This window comes from Mauremys reevesii, linkage group 3 (assembly GCF_016161935.1).
Source record: "Mauremys reevesii isolate NIE-2019 linkage group 3, ASM1616193v1, whole genome shotgun sequence".
Lineage (NCBI taxonomy): Eukaryota > Metazoa > Chordata > Testudines > Geoemydidae > Mauremys > Mauremys reevesii.
The window spans coordinates 5,360,747-5,382,227 of NC_052625.1; the positions used below are offsets into that span (position 1 = coordinate 5,360,747).

General features: G+C 42.6%; 1 protein-coding gene and 1 long non-coding RNA gene across 7 annotated transcripts in view; one reads left to right on the forward strand and one right to left on the reverse strand.

Annotated features, from left to right (window-relative positions):
- Nucleotides 1-396: 396 nt before the first annotated feature.
- Nucleotides 397-5,509, reverse strand: LOC120399922. Its single transcript, XR_005595401.1, has 3 exons — nt 5,365-5,509; nt 4,419-4,485; nt 397-1,099 (listed from the first exon to the last, which is right to left on the reverse strand). It is a non-coding gene; the product is annotated as an uncharacterized LOC120399922 (long non-coding RNA).
- Nucleotides 5,510-7,715: 2,206 nt separating this feature from the next.
- RALGAPA2 (Ral GTPase activating protein catalytic subunit alpha 2) overlaps nt 7,716-21,481 on the forward strand; it is a 288,164-nt gene continuing 274,398 nt past the window's right edge. For 5 of the 6 annotated variants that reach the window (XM_039528554.1, XM_039528553.1, XM_039528555.1 and 2 more), the window contains exon 1: nt 7,736-8,328. In XM_039528554.1, coding sequence (XP_039384488.1) covers nt 8,223-8,328 — 106 coding nt within the window. In that variant the 5' untranslated portion in view covers nt 7,736-8,222. Of the gene's footprint in view, nt 8,329-21,481 lie in introns of all 6 variants that reach the window. The other variant, XM_039528550.1, reaches the window with a different exon arrangement.

The following is a 21,481-nucleotide window of genomic DNA, read 5'->3' on the forward strand; positions in this document are numbered from 1 at the left end:
AAGGAGCGCTTCAGCTACAGATTCAGCAGGTGCAGAATGACAGTTGAATGTGCCTTTGACCATCTGAAAGGCCACTGGTGCTGTCTACTCATGAGATTAGACCTGAGTGAAAAAAATATGCCAATGGTTATAGCTGCCTCCTATGTGTTTCATAATATCTATGAAGCAAAGGGGGGGAAATTTCCACCAGGGTGGAGGTGGAATGGCTCTTTGCTGATTTTGAGCAGCCTGATACCAGAGCTATAAGAAGAGTTCAATGGGGTGCTATACGGCTCAGGGAGGCTTTGAAAGACCATTTTAATAGTCAGCCACGGTGATGTGTGTTACTGTAGTGTGGTCTGCCTGGCATTGTGTTTTTGTACCCCAGTATGAACTTGTAATGAGTGCTGTGTGTGTAGTAATACAACATTGCAAATGCACCTATTGCATGAATATGAATTATGTCAGCCCCGGCAGCATATGCTGTGAACTAATAAAGATGACTTAAGTTTCCCTAAATAGAGTTTTTTATTCCGAACCCATGAAAAAAAAAGAGACACATTTATAACTGAATGAAACTTTATAAATACAGGGGAAGAACCTTTGATGGGGAAAGAACAGTCATTTCCATTTCACAGACACATACAGCAACCATGTTTCCCATAGGTCAATGTATGTGTGGCTGTGGCTGTCTGTATTCTCCCCCCGGGGGAAGTGGTAGGGGTAGTGCAATGGCCCCGGGTGCCACGTAGAATGTAGGGTGGGAGTGGGAGTGTAGGGAGGTTCTGGAATGCCGTTCTCTATGGCCTGCAACGGGAGGCAAGCACAGGTCTGCTGAACCTGAAGGTCAACAAGAGTCTCCAGCATGTCTGTTTGTTGCTTGAGAAGCTCCAGCATCTCCTGCTCCTCTCCTTTTCCTGAGCCTTTCTCCTCTCCACACCATCTCTGTCCATTCTGTCTGCGAGGGGGATCCTCCAAGTCCCGTGCTCAGTACCCGAAGCACCACAGGCTTCCAGGATCTCTTGGAACATGTCATCCCACATCCTCTCCCTTCTCCTCCTTATGTGGTTGAGCCACTCCACTGGTGTGGATGGAGATACCCTCCAGGCCACATTTCTAGCTGCAAAAGATACAATGCACAGAGGTACTGTTGAGAGCGTATGCACTCCCCTTGATCCACTCAAGTGGCAAGCACTAGGTTCTCACTTCTCCTTGGGACTCATAGAGCATGGCGGCAGTCCCATACATGGTGAATACAACTCAGGACAGGAAGGGGGCGATTTGGGACAATAATGGAAGTGAGCACATGGGCATCAGTATATGTAGATGGGGCATCTGAACTGAATACCGGCATCATTTTCCACAGTGGTGATTATTTTAGCTGATATCTCACTCCTGAGGGTAACAGAGGCTGAAAGGAAACAGCTCCTGCACGCGTCTGGCTGCAGACCGGGGCCATATGCTGCTAGCCTGAGTGCTGCAATGGTGCTTGCTGAAGTAATTGCTGACTGGCACGGGAAAGTGTCCTTCCACGGCGGAAGAAATAAGGCAGCCCTCCCCAGAAACCTTTGGCAGAGGATTGCAGACTACTTTCAGGAAAGTTTCATGGAGATCTCTATGGAGGATTCACGGGACATAAACTGTTCTGCAGGGCTCTCTCTGCCTAACTGTACAGGACAATGAGAAGCAGATAGCAACTCTATCTCTATTGGTTATTTCGCTACCTCTTCTAGCATTATTAAAAAAGAGTAAATGAACGGATGTGTCCCTGCAATATCAAAGCAAACTGTATATTTACCAGAGGTTCCTTCCCCTGCACCATGCTGGATTGTAGGGACAGGTTTGACTGCTCTGGAGTCAAAAACAGGTCCTGGCCCACTGGATCCCCCAGTCGCCTGTCCCCCATACTCCTTCTCTTCCTTGTCCAACACCTCATCCTCACTGTTCACTCTGAGGACTGGTGACTCTGGCTCCTCCAAAGTATCCATGGGGCTCTTGGGATGGGGGTGGGGGGTAGGGGAATGGCCTCTGCCGAGGATGGCATGCCGCAGTTTGTAGAAGTGGCATGTCTGTGGTTCTGCACCAGAGTGACTGTTAACCTCCCTTGCCTTCTGGTATGCCTGCCACAGCTCCTTGGCTTTCACATGGCAATGCTGCACGTCCCTCTTGAAGCTTTTCTTCCCCAGGCCCTGAGCAAACTGCTCATAGATATTGATGTTTCTAGGGCTGGATAGGAGCTGTGCCTAAACAGCCTCTTCTCCCCACAGACCGAGGAGATCCACCATCTCCTGTGTACTCCAGGTAGGAGTGCATCTGCAGCGTGGAGCTGGCATGGTCAGCTGGGCAGTCCCTAGGTGAGCTCTCCGCACCAAGCAAACAGGAAATGGAATTTCAAAAATTTGCAGGGCTTTAGAGGGGAGGGGTATATACCTGTGTACCTGGCTGCTGGGCAGCGGAGCTCAAAAAGGTGACCAGGGTGGGGTCACAGTGGGACATTGTGGGATACCTCCTAGAGGCCACTAAAGTCAATTTAATAAGTAACACAGTGCCTACACAGACACTGCTTTGACCTAAATATGTTGACCTAAGTGCTACACCTCTTGTAGAGGTGGAGTTATTAAGTCGGCATAGCAGGTGAGTTACATCGGTGAGAGCAACATGTAGACGCTTACAGAGTTAGGTCAACATAAGCTGCCTTGCGTCAACCTAACTCTATAGTAAAAACAACGAGGAGTCTTTGTGGCACCTTAGAGACTAACAAATTTATTTAGGCATAAGCTTTTGTGGGTTAAACCCCACTTCAGCAGATGCATGGAGTGAAAAATACTGTAAGCAATATACATATTACAGCACATGAAAAGATGGGAGTTACCTTACCAAATGGGGGGGTCAGTGCTAACGAGGCCAATTCTATTAAGTGGCCTATTCTCAACAGTTGACAAGAAGGGGTGAATATCAACAGAGGGAAAATTACTTTGTTTAGTGACCCAGCCACTCCCAGTCTTTATTCAGGCCTAATTTGATGGTGTCCAGTTTGCAAATTAATTCCAGTTCTGCAGTTTCTTGTTGAAGTCTGTTTTTGAAGCTTTTTTGTTGAAGAATTGCCACTTTTAAGTCTATTGTTGAGTGTCCAGGGAGACTGAAGTGTTCTCCTACTGGTTTTGAATGTTACAATTCTTGATGTCTGATTTATGTCCATTTATTCTTTTGTGTAGAAACTGTCCAGTTTGGCCAATGTACATGGCAGAGGGACATTGCTTGCACATGATGGCATATATCACATTGGTAGATGTGCAGGTGAACAAGCCTCTGATGGTGTGGCTGATGTGGTTAGGGCCTGCAACAAACCCCGTTGCCAATTCTGTCTGCATATCTATTCAAGGGACACCATCATAGGATCTAACCACATAACACCATAGCATAACACCACTGAAGTCAGAGAATTTGGCCCAAATAATTTGAGTTCAGTGTTTAAAGCATGCAATTTTAAAAATCCATTCTTTCTAGTTATACAAATTTTATGCTATGCTGAGTCACCCTGTACTTTATGGGACTGTGCTCAACAGTGCTAACAGAGAAAGGACAGTCTTGTTAAAGCACAGGAATGCGTCATGAGATCTGGATTCTATGCCCATCTTGGTGTGACTTTGACAGCAAGTAATTTAAGCCAGACTTTTTAATGTGAGTGCCTAAAGCTAGAGGTCTAAATCCATATTTGGTGAACAAGGTAAAAGTAATCCAGTTTTCTGAGGTGTTAAGCAGCCACAGCTCTCATTGACTTCAATACTTTTACTCAGCACCTCTGAAGAATAGGACCGTTTAACTTTTGTTGCCTAAATATGGATGTAGGTATACACCCAAGTTGAAAATTATAGCCTTCACCTCTCTGAGCCTCAGCCGAATCATTGTACAATGGAAAGAATAATATTTACCCATCTCACAGGGTTGCTGTGAGATTCAATTCACTGCTTTGAGATCCTTGAATGTAAGTCACTATATGACCATAACGTATCGCTATTAGGATATTATTATTGAGTGGTTATATCAGAGGACTGAGAGTTCAGATTCTTTGGTTCTATTCCTAATCATGCCACTGACTTGCTGAGTGAGCTAGGCATGCAGCCTAACTTAATTTTAGCATCTGTAAATGGAAATAATATTTTCCTACCTCATACTGGTGTTCTGAGGATTATTATAAAGTGCTTTGACTCCTCAGTGCAAGTGCCATAAAATAACAAAGTATTATTTGTGTACTGATTACAGTACTATTTTTGTTAGTTAAGATTTTATCTTTGAAGTGTAGCAAATAATAGCACTACAGATTTGATTAGAAAGTGGAGCAGGTTCAATGTCTCCGCTTTTTCTAGAGCACAGACTTCTTGTTTTGGTCATGGAACATAATGTCACTGTGAATTTCATTTTCTATATCTAAAACATACCTGCATGGAAGTAGCTTTTAATCAGGAAACACTCTTGGAAGGGCATCATGTATTTAATTCAGGAACCCTGGGTGAAGTTAAGTGATTTGAGGAAAATTAGACTGATTCAATAGCAACAGATTTTATGTAAAAATAAAACAACTCCTTTTTAACAATGCAGAGGCAGAAATGTGGAAATAGCAGAAATTATCAGAAGAGCTAAACTGAAACTTATCATTTTTCTAATTTAAACAAGGAAGGAGGAAACCAAATCTTGAGTAATGTTCTGCCTCAACCAACTACATTTGTTATTTGAGGTACTTAAACGTGAGAAACAGTAATGACCTATTTCACTCTTCTCGGGAAGCTGCAATTTTTCTGACAAATAACACATGACAAATAACTTAAGACAATTTCACAAGGTTTAAAGCTTTTCCTAATATGAGATGTTAGCCTGTAAAACTGGGATAAAAAGCCCAAGCAAATATGCAGGATTGTCAACCCCAAGTCTGTTAAATAATCAGGAGTCAGGCACCAAAATCATGAGATTTTAGGAGAATATTAAATTTGGGTTCTTTTCCTTTGCCTTCTGGTTTTTGAACCCCAAGGCTGTAGCTGGGTCATGTTTTCAAGCTTTTATCTGAAACCATGAGGGCCAGACGGTTCCTTATTTCTTCCTCTCACAGCCCGCAAAAAAAAAAAAAAAGCTAAGATTCTCACATAATCAACTGATTTCAGGAGCTGGGGCCTTAAGAAAAACACCAAATATCGTGAACATGGTGATAAAGAAAATCACAAAAATTGAGAACACTAAAGGACAAAAATCAGAAATGTACAGCAGAGAGCAAATGAAAGTAATTGCAGGGCTGGAATTGGAATAGAATTCAACAGAACTCAGTAAATGTGAGTCCCAATCCACCAGAACTCAAAAGGACATGCTATCATGAAAAGTCTCAACCCTTCTCACCTCCCCAGCTCTCATTCTGATGTTCAGTCTTTGCTTGCAACCTTACATGACTTTCTTCCACCTCCTCTATGGCTTGGTTCACTCCCTACCCACATCCATTCTACCTTGCCAGGTAGCAGAAGTTGCCTCAGCAAGGCAAGATGCTAAGACCTCCCTCTTTCCCAGGCCTGCTCTTTGCTGTTATAAGCCTCTGCCTCTTTGGATCACCTGTTTTTATTTAAAGGAGCGGAAAGAGGGAACACCACTGACAGGCAGGTTGCTGGAGCAAAAGGAGCCTGAAAGGAAGGGGACAGAGAAGGGGAGAATTGTTAGGAAATTCCCCCATCTCCAGGGAGAAAAGCAGCTGCTGAGGAAGGAATGCGGGAGCAGTGGGGAGCAGCAGAGACTCCCTCAACCACTGCCACCAGTAAAATAAGTGTTTGTGAGGAAGAAGAGAGAGCAGAGACCTGCTCAACATCCACTCTGCCCCTACCCAATGAAAGATGCACTGGAGAGTTCAGGGAGGGGAGAAGGGAGGCGCAGGGGGCTGAGGCCTTGTTCACATGAGAAAGTTGCGTTGATTTAACTGATTTTAAAGCGGTCTAGTTAAAATGGTACAATAGAGCTGAGTGGAGAAGAGTATTCAGTTTTGTGAGCTCTGGTAGTTTCCCCACCCACCCTTTCTCACCAACAAATAATTTATATTCTTCTGTGATTGACAGCAAGGGGTCTTGGTAATATACTTGCATGAGATAGATTGTTTTTTTAGGCCTTAATTCTGAGTTGGAGTTTACTAACATTAACACACACCCCCCTCCACGCCTCAGAGTCTCATTACATTCTGTGTGGTCTGGAATTTTGAGTCACGTTTTGCTCTCAGTTATACCCGTGCAAATCTATTTGGCCTTTTGTTTTCTCACTAGGTGCAGAGTTTAAGAACATTGTTTGGACTAAAAATACATAAATAATACACAGCTATTCAAAACATGATTGAGATTATGTGGTGGGGGGAGCCCTGTAGGTCACAGCGCACAGAGCCGGTGTCAATGTGTGTGTGTGGGGGGGGGATCGTCACGGTGCACAGAACCAGTCAGTGTGTGTGTGTGTGTGGAGCCCGTAGGTCACAGTGCAGAGCCGGTGTCGGGGCCGGGTGGAGCCCTGCAGGTCACAGCGCAGAGCCGGTGTCAATGAGGGTCGGGGGGAGAGAAGCTCTGCAGGTCACAGCGCAGAGCCGGTGTCAATGGGGGTCGGGGGGAGAGAAGCTCTGCAGGTCACAGTGCAGAGCCGGTGTCAATGGGGGTTGGGGGGAGAGAAGCTCTGCAGGTCACAGCGCAGAGCCGGTGTCAATGGGCAGGGGAGTCCTACAAGTCACAGAGCAGAGCTGGTGTCAATGGGGGCAGCCCTGCAGGTCACAGCGCAGAGATGGTGTCAATGGGGAGTCCTGCAGGTCACAGTGCAGAGCTGGTGTCAATGGGGAGTCCTACAGGTCACAGAGCAGAGCTGGTGTCAATGGGGAGGGGAGCCCTGCAGGTCACAGCGCAGAGCTGGTGTCAATGGGGGGGGGGAGCCCTGCAGGTCACAGCGCAGAGCCGGTGTCAATGGGGGGGGGGAGCCCTGCAGGTCACAGCGCAGAGCAGTGTCAGTGGGGCGGGGGAGCCCTGCAGGTCACAGCGCAGAGCAGAGCGGTGTCAAGGGGAGCCCTGCAGGTCACAGCACAGAGCAGTGTCAGTGGGGCGGGGGAGCCCTGCAGGTCACAGCGCAGAGCAGTGTCAATGGGGGGCGGGGGGGGGTCCTGCAGGTCACAGCGCAGAGCAGTGTCAATGGGATGGGGGCGGGTCCTGCAGGTCACAGCGCAGAGCTGGTGTCGGGGGGGGGGCGCCCTGCAGGTCACAGCGCAGAGCGGTGTCAATGGGGGGCGGGGGGAGCCCTGCAGGTCACAGCGCAGAGCAGTGTCAATGGGGGGGAGCCCTGCAGGTCACAGCGCAGAGCAGTGTCAATGGGGTGGGGGGGGAGCCCTGCAGGTCACAGCGCAGAGCAGTGTCAATGGGGTGGGGGGGTCCTGCAGGTCACAGTGCAGAGCCGCTGTTAATGGCGGGGGGGAGGGGGAGTCCTGCAGGTCACAGCGCACAGAAACGCTGTTGGGGTGGGGGCTGTAGAGTGGCCCTAGAGCGCCTACAACTCCCAGCATGCAACGCTCCACGCGGCGCCGCGTTTCCGGCCGCGCTGCACGCTGGGGGCTGTAGTGTCGCGCGGAGGGGCGCTCGGCGGGTCCCCATTTGCGGGAGGTGGCTGCTGTCCTCGCCGCTCGCTCGCTCGCTCGGGGGGCTGGGGGCGGGGCGCCGCGCGCGGGGTTCGCGCTCTCCGGCGCCGCGGGGAGGCCGGTCCGGCCGGGGGCGGCTGCGCAGTGCGGCGCCGGGCTGGAGGCAGTTAACCGTCGCGGCGTCCGGTCAGTTCCGTGTTTACACGCCCACCCCGGGGTGTGAGAGCGAGAGCGCAGCGCGAGGCGCAGCAGGGGAGCCTTCCCCCAGCGCAGTAACCGCTCTCCGGCCCCTCCGAACGGGGGCGTCCCTCGGGCCCCCCAGCAGGGAACCTCTCCCCTCCCCCCTCAGACATAGAGTAGCGGGGGGCGCTGCCCCCACCCCCGCAGAAGAGCTCTCCAGCCCCCTCCCCCACCGAACAGGGGTCCCTCCTGCCCCCCTCAGCAGCGGGGTGCTGCTGCTCCCTTCCCCCAGCAGATCTCCAGCTCCCCTCACCCACTTAACAGGGGCGCTGTTCCCCTCCCACCCCCCACGGCAGGGGGTGCTCTCCCCTTTGCCCCCTAGCATCAGGGAGTCTCTGATCCCCCATCTCAGCCGCCAGGGAGTGTCTCCCCCTGCGGGATGTTCTCCAGAAGGAGCCATGCTGATGTCAAGAAATCTACACAGAAAGCTCTGGACCCAAAGAAGGACGTCCTGACCCGCCTCAAGCACCTCAAAGCGCTGCTGGGTGAGTCGGGGTGGGGTGGCAGCAGACAGGGTGCAGACCTTGGGGGCTTTAAACGAAGGGACTCTGTGTGGGGGGTGAGGAGCTGTCAGTTGTCTTGCCAAGTACTCTTTCCCCTCCCCACTGGATTATTCCTCTCCACTGCAGGACTTTGTCCTACTGGGTGCTGAATATTGTATCCTGAGAGCAGGCGCCAATAAAAGGGGATTGAAAGATGCCACAGCAGCTCTGGGTCTGTCACTTCCTGCCATTCAATGAATGAGTCCATGGCTGAAATCCAGTTGCTCTGGTCAGGGCCATGGCTCTTACAAGCCAAGGGACTGCTGCTCCCAGGCTCTGAGGACATGCTTGTTAAGCTCTCGGATATATTTATTTTTGTTATGGTGGCACATAAAGGCCCCAAATCAGGGACCCACCTTGCTAGGCACTGAACGCACATGTAACAAAAAGACCTCCCTTGCCCCAAACAGCTTATAATCTAAGCATGAAGATGAAGGATGCCACAAGAAGATTGGGAAGGGGGACCTCAGTGGACACATCATAGTCTCTCAGTAAAAGAAGCAATTAGTTAGAAAAAGATTTTAAAGCAATTTTTTATTCTCCCAACTCCTCCCCAAAAGTGAATTGTCTCCGTTTGAGTGTGTGAGCATTTTCAGAGAATGGGGAAAAAACTGCTTTTGTTTCTTTCTCAGTTTTATTTTTGTGGTTTAAAAAAACTACCTTAGGTTCATATAAGTTAATCAAAGCAATTGATTTTTATTTCATTCCTGATTGTAGCCATACTATATAATAATCAAGAAAAACTTCTTTTCCAAATAAAATCTACTGAGTAGTGTATACTGAGGCAAAACTTAAGCAAGGGGATAGTCTCCATCCCATTTTCTGCTTTATTTGTAAATGTTGCAGCTGATACTGTTATGATTAATGTCTCTTACATACATTTAAGCAAGTATCTTAAATTCTATTAGGATAAAAGGAAATGGCTGCTTTATAAAATCAGAATTCAGGATGTCTTCACTGTAGTCCAAACTATTAGTAGAAAAGGTCACAATAGGATGGGTAAAACCTTTCAGGATGTTCCAGGAAATGTAACAAGATTATATCTAATTGAAGTGAAATATAAATCAGTTATTCAAATCACTTTAGTGACATTTTGATGGAATACTTTATTCTTACACTAAATTAACCTGTGAGTATTATGTGAACGTGGTTTAGGTGGAGATTGACAGAACAACAGGGTAAATAAAACTTGAACGCTTTTTTAAATTAAATAACTTATTTAAAAAAATAAATTTAAAATTAAATATGAATTTGATAACCTACATTAAGGCCTAACTTACTATAATCTATTAAAATAATTTAAATTAAAAAAAACAAAAATATTCAAGCAGTACAGGTTTGTTGCCAAAGATTTAAAGAAAGTCAAACCACTGAAGTGGTGGCTAAGCATCTGGAACCAGAACTTGCTGAAGTGCTAAGACCCGCTTTTGACAGCACTAGCCTGTTCTGCAGGTACAGAGAGAATATTTTCTTCATTTCAGTTCATTGAACTAGTTTAGTTCAGTAGCTAGCTTATTCAAAGTTGAGACACCAGTTGGGAATTGAAAAGGTAGAAAAACTTGTTTTCCTCTTTCAAGCTATGAATAATGAAGAGGTCTGAGAGGATGAGATCTACTAGGTCTAAAATCTTGAAGCAATTAGTTCAGTTCACTATAGATAATATTTAATTGTTTAATAAATCAGTTAGCTTTAAGTACAAAATGTGTTTTGATAAACTCATTTTATACATGTACCCAGCACTTTAAGGTATTTTTATTTAACTAATAAAGAACTAATTTTAAAATGCTGTTTTATGCATTTTTTATTGAATTCCAATTTCCTTTCCAAATCTAGCTTGACACAAATCATGAGTAAAAAATTAATAATCTTGTACATAAATGTCATCCACTATTTTCTAACATCATAAAAATGTAAAACCTAAGAATGTGAATAAATGTGTATTCAACTGTGTAGATGCTTAAATAAATGCTTATAGTTTTAGTGTATTGTTTTGGTTAGCAAAAAAGTACCAAATTTAAAGTAAAGGTTATATTTAGTTGCATATGAACATGTTTTAATAATTATACCAACCAATGTGAACCAACTTTCTTTAGGAAAATAACTAAAAATACAAATACAGAACAAAATCAAAATCAGTTATTTAAATAGAGATTTCCTGCTTGCTGACTTAAATCATGATTTAAAATGGTGATTTAAATCACTTTTATTTAAATCAGTCCACTCTGGAGAACAAGCCCAACGTTTTTCTTCCCAGTGACTTAAAATAATAAAATCCAAAACAGCCCTTGCAGAGTTAATTTCTTGTTGTGTCATATCAGTTGTATGGAAACAATCTATGTGCTATGAAGATGTCCTTGATAAAAGGCACTATAGAAGAAACGTTTATAGTCCATTGATTATAGTTCTCTGAAATAAAAAAATTTGCCCAAATAGAGTCTTGTGACTTTCTGTACGTTCTGAACATGTTCTGTTTATCAGTATATAGAGAATTGGCAATATTAAAAATAAAACAAACCAAAGTAACCAAATTCGTGTAAACTTTTTGTTTGTTTGCTTAGTCATTCTTTGATTACATTTGATTCTCACTCAGCCAAGAACATGAAAACATGCATCTTGGTTCATACGATAAGTAGGTGACATTATTACAGGGCGGGTTAGTTAGTCTTGATATTGACCTAAATAAGTTAAGCTACTCGTAGGCTAGAAATTTAATTATTTATTTATTTAATTTATAATTTTAATAGAAAATAAAAGTTTATGTAATTTTAAAAAGAGTGACAGTTGCTAAGAGTAAACTACACTGTCAATCACAAAATCCAAGCATATAAAGCAAAGAAATTAATAGTTAAGAATTAAAAAAAAATACTGCCTAGATGAATGCATTCTCATCCATATAAAGAAATTTCATCACAGCACAACCCTAACTCCAACCCATGATTTGCTGGGTTTTTTAAAAAGATTTTTGCTATCTTCATTTCAGTAGAGTTTTCTTTCAAGGGATAGTCTTAAATGGGAATTATTATTAGCTAATATTTATCAACTGACATTTGAATTTTTTTGTGAAGTACTTATAATTGTTGTGTTGTGGGAATAAATTTGACTGTCATTTTAATATTGATAACCATTAGTGATTAGTAAAATAATGTATATATGTGAACTTGCATTAGAAGCGGGTCAACATGTGTCATTCATCTCAAATATAAAATTCTGTTTTTTTAAAAAGGGTTTTGTGTGAGTTTATTGGCGAAAGAATAGTATTTTTAGATCAGAGTGAAGGTGATTGTGAGTAAATGCATTTCTTTATACTTAACAAATAAACACTTTCTTATTACATGCAGTGTAAGATTTGAGGTCCTTAATTTTTCATTTCCACTGTTTGTTTTTTCTAAATAATGTGATAAGAAACTACGTTGTTATTTAACAGCCCTAATTGTTGTTTGAAACAAAGTTGCTGGGTTTTTTTGTTTTTGTTTTGGTCTTGTAAAGGTTTTGGAATTTCATAGTGTCTGTTTTGTTTTAAACATTTACTTTTGTTTTTAGTGTTTTCCTTTATCTACACAATAGGAAATATAAAGAAGTGGGATGGGATGGATCACCAGATTAAACTAAGAGAGCTGAAAATGGTTCCTTCAAAGCCTGTCTCATTTGTTATACACCTGACAAGATATATTCTTTAGGTAGCTAAATTAACAAAACATACATGTGCAGCATAGTCTAACTTCATTTCAGATGTTGTTTAATCAGCAAATCGTCAGATCCAAAACGAGAACCCACATAGGGTGTGGTTTGTTTGTTTGTTTTTGTTTTTTTTGCACAGCTAAAGCCTTCTAGGCAAGTCAATGTACTTCTGTCCCTTGGTTACACCATCTGAAAAATGTGGCGAATGATAATGCTTTCCAGTTAGCTAGTATTTTTTCATTTGTAGATCTTAAGTACTTTACAAAGGTGAGTAAGAATTATTATCCCTATTTTATGTTTGGCTGCAGTACAGAAACTCAAGCCCGTTTGTGTTAGAAAGCTGCAGTTTGTTGCTAAGAAGTCAATTCAGAGGTCAGCAGTATGTTCTCAGCCCTGCCTTAAACTTCTGTGTAACCTTTGGCAAGTCATTTAAGCCCTGATCAACAAAGGCACTAAAGCACCTAAACTCCAGACTTAGGTGCCTTAGGCTCAGATTTAGGTGCCTAAGACCCAGGTTTAGGCTCCACTCTGATCCACAAAACTCCTGCCAAACCCTTGTGGGTGTCTAAACTCATTCAGAGCCTAAGGGTATGTTTACACTAGTGCTTACGTCAGCAATTTTTTGTCGCTCGGGGCGTGAAAAACACACACCGCTGAGCAACATACGTTTTGTCAGCATAAGCGCTCGTGTGCACAGCAATATGTCGGGAGATACTCTCCCACCGGCATAGCTACTGCTACTCATTGAGTTGGTTTTATGATGTCCTATCGACATAACGTGGCTACACAAGCGATCAAGATGTATTGGTACAGCTCAGCTGCTGTAATCTTGTAAGAGTAGACATGGCCTAAGTTTTCAATGTAAAAGTTCTCTAGATACCTATGTGTCTGCCTCATGCCCAGGCTCCCGTCCAGTAGGTGTGCTCAGGGGCTGCTTACCAGATCAGGCCCCGTTCACAATCTGGACACTGGATAAAGAAGTGGTGGTGGGCCACCTTATAAGGTTTAGCCCAGTGGTTAGAGTACTCACCTAGGATGTGGGAGACCCAGATTCAATTCCCCCCTCTCTGCCAGAAGTGGGGAGAGGATTTGCACAGGGGTCTCCCAGCTTTCATGAGACTGCTTTGACCACTGAGCTATGAGCTATTCTGTTGTGGGGTTTCCTTAGTCTCTCCTGTTGAAGCTGTTCCACTATGGATAAATAATTTAAAGTGATTGAGACAGGGGGTAATAAATGGAGATATACCAATCTCCTAGAACTGGAAGGGACCTTGAAAGGTCATCAAGTCCAGCCCCCTGCCTTCACTAGCAGGACCAGTTTTTGCCCCAGATCCTTAAGTGGCCCCCTCAAGGATTGAACTCACAACCCTGGGTTTAGCAGACCAATACTCAAACCACTGAGCTATCCCTCCCCTTAAAGGATTGGGTGCCTTAACCACCAAACTACACAGTTAATCTCTTTCCCTCCAGTGATTGTGGAAAAATACTTGAATGACTTTGTAACCTGGTGGTTAGGCCACCCATCTTGGAGGTGAGAGACCTAGGGTCCAATCCTGCTGCTCCAATAACTTTTTAAATGCTTTATCCACAGTGGAATGGCTTCAGCAGGAGAGAGCGAGAGGCCCTGCATCAGACTATCCCATAGTTCAGTGGTTAGAGTACTGTCCTGAAAGCTAAGAGATCCCTGTTCAAATCCTTTCTTCCCCCTCTCTTTGGCATTTTCCATTGGCTAGTTTAGGCAGCTCCCTGCCTAGTGTTCTGGTTTTTGTGCATTGTATTCTAACATGCCTATCTGTCTCCATTCATTATATATGGAGTCTAGGCTCCTACCTCAGGTCTTGTGGATTCCATTGTTCTGTGATTTTGTTTTCTAGATGCTTAAAACTTAGGCATCACAAAAAACAAAAAAAGCAAATCATTCTGGGATGTATTAGCCGGAATGCTGTACGGAAGACACAAGAAGTAATTCTTCTGCTCTACTCCGCTCTGATTAGGCCTCAACTGGAGTATTGTGTCCAGTTCTGGGCACCACATTTCAGAAAGGATGTGGACAAATTGGAGAGTCCAGAGAAGAGCAACAAAAATGATTAAAGGTCTAGAAAACATGACCTATGAGGGAAGATTGAAAAAATTGGGTTTGTTTAGTCTGAAAAAGAGAAGTCTGAGAGGGAACATGATAAGTTTTCAAGTACATAAAGGTTGTTACAAGGAGGAGGGAGAAAAATTGTTGTCCTTAACCTCTGAGGTTAGGACAAGAAGCAATGGGCTTAAATTGCAGCACGGGTGGTTAGGTTGGACATTAGGAAAAACTTCCTGCCAGAGTGGTTAAGCACTGGAATAAATTGCTTAGGGAGGTTGTGGAATCTCCATCATTGGGGATTTCAAGGGCAGGTTGGACAAACACCTGTCTGGGATGGTATAGATAATACTTAGTCCTGCCTTGAGTGCAGGGGACTGGACTAGATGACCTCTCGCGATCCCTTCCAGTTCTATGATTCTATAAGCACAGTAACAACGAGGAATCCGGTGGTACCTTAAAGACTAACAGATTTATTTGGGTGTAAGCTTTTGTGGGTAAAAAACCTACTTCTTCAGATTTTTACCCATGAAAGCTTATGCACAAATGTGTTGGTCTTTAAGGTGCCACTGGATGCCTCGTTGTTTTTGTGGATACAGACTAACATGGCTACCCCTCAGTTATAAGCACAATAGCATACAGCATAGTGGTCAGTAAAGAAATAAAAGAAAAACAAGTGAACCAGGAACAAAATTATCTACTCTAGTTCTTATTAGATTTAAGAGCCCAATATCTCTTTTTATTACTCATTTTTGTTTTTGTCCATGGTCCAATGAGAACTTGCCAGTAAATTCACTGTTCCATAAACTGGAACCAGAGCATCTTGCTCTGCTAATCTTTTAAGTTTAAGAGGTAATGAGAGGGAGGATGAGTTTCCATCTTATGGTTAACTAATTTTTGTCAGTAACATTTAGAGAGAGAGAGAAACATTTAAAAATGTATTTCATACTCTACAATGTCAGCCTGAGGAAATATTTAAATGAAAGAGTTTTAGAAAAAGTTTCCACTAGTTAATTTTTATCAGTGGGAGCCATAGTATAGGAAATGCGCCAGATATATTAATCATGTTTACCATTGTGTTCCAGTGGTAAAAAGTGTGAAAGATACCAGTGTGGCTGACTGTGTATCAGTATCAGGGAGGGATCTTCTTCTAAAATTCCCTAGTGTAGCTAAGGCCTAAGAAGTCCTCTGTAAAGTCTTCTAGTCACAGAACAAATAAAGAATGGATAGTAGCAATGCAAGTTTTCCCTCACTGCCCTTCTGGTACTCCTTACTTGAAGGAATCATCTCTGTTGCAGGGAATAGTTTAGTCTCTTATCCTGTTAAATCAGTGTTTTTCTGAGACTGACAATGATTGTCTGTGGTTTATGAGCCTATATCCACCAAACTGGGTTGAGACCACCAAACTAATTTCAGTTTTCATTAAATGAGTTTCTGTGGACAGTGGCTTTTGATCTTTGACTGAGGCTGTGTCTACACTATGCACCTTTTAGTGACACATCTGTGCCGCTAAAAGGTGCGCAGTGTAGCCGCTCTTTGTTGACAGCAGAGAGCTCTCCTGCCAACAAAAAACTTCCACCCCCAACGAGCAGCGACGGTAGCTTTGTCAGCAGGAGAGCTCTTCCGCTGACAAAGTGCTATTCACACTGGCGCTTTTTTGTCATTCAGGAATGGGGTATTTTTTTTCACATACCTGAATGACAAAAGTTTTACCGATGAAAGTCCAGTATAGACAAAGCCTTAGAGATGGGAGGCTTTCTTAGGAAAATGTAATTAACCCAGGATTGTGAAAACCTAGTGGGTTTCTATATGTTTGGGATTTTTTTTGAGAGAGAATTTCAGTCCAATAAATTGTCATATATATCTCATGCTGAAATTTACGTGATCATAACATGTATTTGAAAGGGGGGTTTATATTAGAAACATTGGACTGCAGTTTCAGTAATGAGAACATTGAGTTTCTTATGTGTTAGGAAATAATGAAAAAGTTTCAGAATTGTTTAGAATACTGAGGGGAATGGCAATGGGTTAAATCACTGGTGATTAGAGGGGAGTTTTGCCAGTGGATAGAATCAACTGCCTTTATTTGTTGGAGAAGATTTGGAATTACAAACTTTTAACAAAGCTAAAAAGTAGACATGTCGAAGATGGGCAGGGTGTCTAATAGCATGATTCTGAATAAAGCTTGCAATCTTGCTTTTTATTTTAGTCTTCAAATGGTTGAATTCAGTAGGTGGTTGATATTCTAATTGTAGTAAATCTGAAAGCTGCTGATCAATAATAAGTGTTTAGATATGTAAAGTCAGTTATCTACTAATGCTTTAAAATCGAAGGGAGTGGTAGTAAAGGAATTGAATGGATTGAAGTGATGAAAATAATTCTAATGTGAAGGGAATATTGTTAAAAGTTAAGCAACAAGAAGGTTGGTACTCAGCATTAAAAAAGTGAAGAAAATCTATTCCTTTCTTTGTATTCTTAAAGATCAAATAAGATACTTAAAATTTCATTCAGTATTGAAATTGAAGAAGAGAACATTGAGCTTGATCCTTCAGGTGCTATCTCTGATGCCTTAATTGAAATGTGGCCATGACAGTGATTTTATGTCTCTGTTCTGGGTCTTCTGCACAGCTCTTCATAATCAGTTTCATTGAGAAGCAGTCTCTATTCATCTTTGACACCCAGAAATGACAAAGGCTCAATCTGCGATAACAATCGGTACTACTACTAAAAAACAGGGTTTTAAATGAATAGTAGACCAAATTGAACAAGGAAGTGGGCAGAAGCACAGAAACTGAGGGGGAAGAAGAAGTCTGAAAAGTTAAAAACATTGACACTGCTGCTTCATTTGGCTAGGGAAAGTTTCATTAGAAAGAAATGGAAGACCCTATGTCCCTGGAGCTTCCAACTCAGGTTGGCATGGAGTTGCAAGATTGAGGAAGTTCTGCCACCAGACAAGCCTTATGTATTTGGCTCACTCTTTTTTTTTTTTCTCTCTTCTCTCCATCTGACGACTGGTCTACACGGGGTGGGGATCGATCTAAGATTCTTAACTTCAGCTATGCCATTCGTGTAGCTGAAGTCGAAGTATCTTAGTTCGACTTACATGGGCGTCCTCATGGCAGCGAGTCAACTGCCGCAGCTCCCCCGTCGACTCCGCTTACTCCTCCTGCTGAGGTGGAGTGCGGGCGTCGATTTGGGGATTGATTTATTGCGTCTAGACGAGACACGATAAATCGTTCCCCGATAGATCGACTACTACCTGCCGATCCAGCAGGTAGGGTAGACATGGCATGAGAGAGCTCCATTCAGCAGTGTAAGATTCCACCTATGCTGGTAGAATCTGTCTCTGTATTCCTCTCATTGCTGTGAGGGTGCACAGTGTGGAGGAGGAGAGACATGAGTTTTCATTGGGTGCAACAGAATAAGAAAATCCAGTGATCTTACATACACTAGTGCTCAGAATTTTGTTTACATCAATTGATCATTTGCACCAGAACTGACAACTTGTTTGCAGAATTTTAGCAGAACATTAATTATACTGGAACTGGCTGCCACTGGTGCAGTAAAAAGAGAGTGTTGCTGTTGAATGCCCTTTTGACCTTTTGTCATTCAAAGTTGCAAATTGTTTCTCTGTACTCTACAAGAGAATTTTAGGAACAAAATAGCTTGGAAGGAAAAGGATGTAGCTATAAAAATGTATGCTTATCTCAGAATAACAATAATTTTGTGAGTGGTTATCTGCCCTGTTGTTAATGAGTTTATTTTTTGATCAGGCATTCCACCCTTCACTCCCCCATGAATAGAAGGGAAAGTTTTTTTATGATCTCATCTCTTTCATGCGAAATCCTGTAAATGGAAGCCTTGTTTTCTACTAGCTGTTGTATTTAACAGAAGGCATTCAGAGAGAGGAATAAAACATTTAGTTTGCAAATTCAAGACCTGTATTTGTAGGAAACAATTGGCACATAAACACTTTCCATGGGTAGATCACTGTCATAGTACAGACATACAACAAAAATCTTGGCCCTTCAAAATGTACAAATAACAAGTCAACAAAAACTATTATTTTACATTCTGAAATTGTACAATGTTGTGGAGCTGTCTTTTTCCAATTAGTCTCTATAACTTTGATTAAAATAAGGACTGGCCCCTTGAGAAATGGCACCATAATAGAGAGAAACACGGAACAACAGAACATGTATTATTTACCATGCTGTTATTCCCAGTGCATTGTTAGATATACTCATTGGGTTTGGCCTACCATGACCAGAGTGGATTAAAAATTGATTAAATAAAAAAACTTGTTTAAAATTTTTTTATGTGTGTATATATCTATCTATCTATCTGCTTAAAATTAAATTTGAAATCATGGCCTGCTTTATGATCCATTAACATAAATAGACAAGATACTGCATCAGCAATTCCTCAAATTTTAATGAGTTAAAGAGTGCTGATGCTTTTTTTTGAATTACATACAGAATCGGAGTGAAACGTCTCAAACTTTTGAGGTTAACTCAAGCTTTATAAATATGTCACAATGTCACGTACTGCATTAAGTGTTCTATTTTCAATCTTTACAATGCGGCAAATGCTGGTATTTGCATTTTTCCAAATATAAGTACTGTACTTTCAGTTTTTGTTGTGCAGGAGGGGTTCCCTGAGGGGGTTGTGAGGTTATTACATGGGGGGGTCATGAGCTGTCATCCTCCATCCCAAACCCCTCTTTGCTTCTAGCATTTATAATGGTGTTAAATATATTAAAAAGTGTTTTTAATTTATAAGGGGGGGTTGCACTTAGAGGCTTGCTGTGTGAAATGGGTCACCAGTACAAAGGTTTGAGAACCACTGCCTTAATCTCTGAAAACTCATGGCGATTAGGGGAGGTCCCAGATGACTGGAAAAAGGCTAATGTAGTGCCCATCTTTAAAAAAGGGAAGGAGGAGGATCTGGGGAGCTACAGGCCAGTCAGCCTCACCTCAGTCCCTGGAAAAATCATGGCGCAGGTCCTCAAGGAATCAATTCTGAAGCACTTAGAGGAGAGGAAAGTGATCAGGAAACGTCAGCATGGATTCGCCAAGGGCAAGTCATGCCTGACTAAACTAATTGCCTTCTATGAGGAGATAACTGGGTCTGTTGATATGTTATTCCTAGACTTTAGCAAAGCTTTTGATATGATCTCCCACAGTATTCTTGCCGGCAAGTTAAAGTAGTATGGGCTGGATGAATGGACTATAAGGTGGATAGAAAGCTGGCTAGATTGTCGGGCTCAACGGGTAGTGATCAATGGCTCCATGTCCGGTATCAAGCGGAATTCCCCAAGGATCGGTCCTGGGGCCGGTTTTGTTCAATATCTTCATTAATGATCTGGAGGATGGCGTGGACTGCACTCTCAGCAAGTTTGCAGATGACACTAAAGTGGGAGGAGTGGTAGATATATGCTGGAGGGTAGGGATAGGATACAGAGGGACCTAGAGAATTAGAGGATTAGGCCAAAAGAAACCTGATGAGGTTCAACAAGGACAAGTGCAGAGTCCTGCATTTAGGACAGAAGAATCCCATGCACTGCTACAGACTAGGGACTGAATGGCTAGACAGCAGTTCTGCAGAAAAGGTCCTAGGGGTTACAGTGGACGAGAAACTGGATATGAGTCAACAGTGTGCCCTTGTTGCAAGAAAGCTAACGGCACTTTGGACTGTATAAGTGGGGGCATTGCCAGCAGATCGAGAGACATGATCATTCCCCTCTATTCAACATTGGTGAGGCCTCATCTGGAGTACTGTGTCCAGTTTTGGGCCCCACACGAGGGATAGCTCAGTGGTTTGAGCATTGGCCTACTAAACCCAGGGTTGTGAGTTCAATCCTTGAGGGGGCCATATGGGGAACTGGGGTAAAAATCTGGGGATTGGTCCTGCTTTAAGCAGGGGGGTTGACTAGATGACCTCCTGAGGTCCCTTCCAACCCTAATATTCTGTGATTCTATAAGGATGTGGAAAAATTGGAAAGAGCCCAGCGGAGGGCAACAAAAATGATTAGGGGGCTGGAACACATGACTTATGAGGAGAGGCTGAGGGAACTGGGATTGTATAGTCTGCAGAAGAGAAGAATTGGGGAGCGGGGCGGGATTTGATAGCTGCTTTCAACTATCTGAAAGGGGGTTTTAAAGAGAATGGATCTAGACTTTTTATCGGTGGTGGCAGATGACAGAACAAGGAGTAATGGTCTCAAGTTGCAATGAGGGAGGTTTAGGTTGGATATTAGGAAAAACTTTTTCACTAGGAGGGTGGTGAAGCACTGGAATGGGTTACCTAGGGAGCTGATGAAATCTTCCTTAGAGGTTTTTAAAGTCAGGCTTGACAAAGCCCTGGTTGGGATGATTTAGTTGGGAATTGGTCCTGCTTTGAGCAGGGGGTTGGATTGGATGACCTCCTGAGGTCCCTTCCAACCCTGATATTCTATGATTCTAATTGCTTTTGATTTCAGCTTAGTGAGCACATCAGAGAGAGTATTTTCTTCATTTGAACTAATTCATTAAAAGTTGACAAACTGTTTGGGAGTTAAAATAGCAGGCAAGCTTTTCTTCCGGTCTCTAAACTAAAACCAGTTGGGAGAGGATGAGAGCTAATTCTAACAACTTAGGACATGGGATCACATTTTCAAGGGTATTTAGGCGCTTAAAGATGCAAAAAGATGCCTAGTGAGATTTTCAACAATCTGAATCTTGAGGTGCTGTTGAAAAATTCGACCGATAGTGATCAGAAGCAATATGGCAATCCATTAACTACATGTAGTAGTTCCTATGTTTTAATAAATAAGTTTTAAAAATGTTTTGATAAACTTATTTGTTTATGTATGCAGCCCTTTAAGGTAGCTTTGTTTGTTCTAATTAAATAATCTTAATGCTTTTTTGGCTTTTTAATTGGATTCCAGTTTCCATTCAGAAGCAGCTTGACACATGAGTAAAAGTTATCTAGTAAATAAATGTCATTCCACCATTTTCTAACATAATAAAAAAAGTAAAAAATGAAGAAGCTGAACAAATATATATTGAGCGATATAATTGCTGAAATAAATGTGCATAGATACTTTTTGCTTACTGGGACAATACACTGTATCAAATTTAGGGTAAAGTCTATATTTAGTATCAAATTAACATATTTTAGTTGTTATTCCAATCAGCTATATGGAATCTTATTTTAGGAAAATAACTAAAGAATACAAATGCAAAACCAGTATAGATCAATTATTTAAATAAAGGTTTCCAGCTTGGTAATTTAAAACAGTGATTTAAATAATTTTGATTTAAATCAATCCTCCCTGACCATGATTTTTAGACAAGTGTA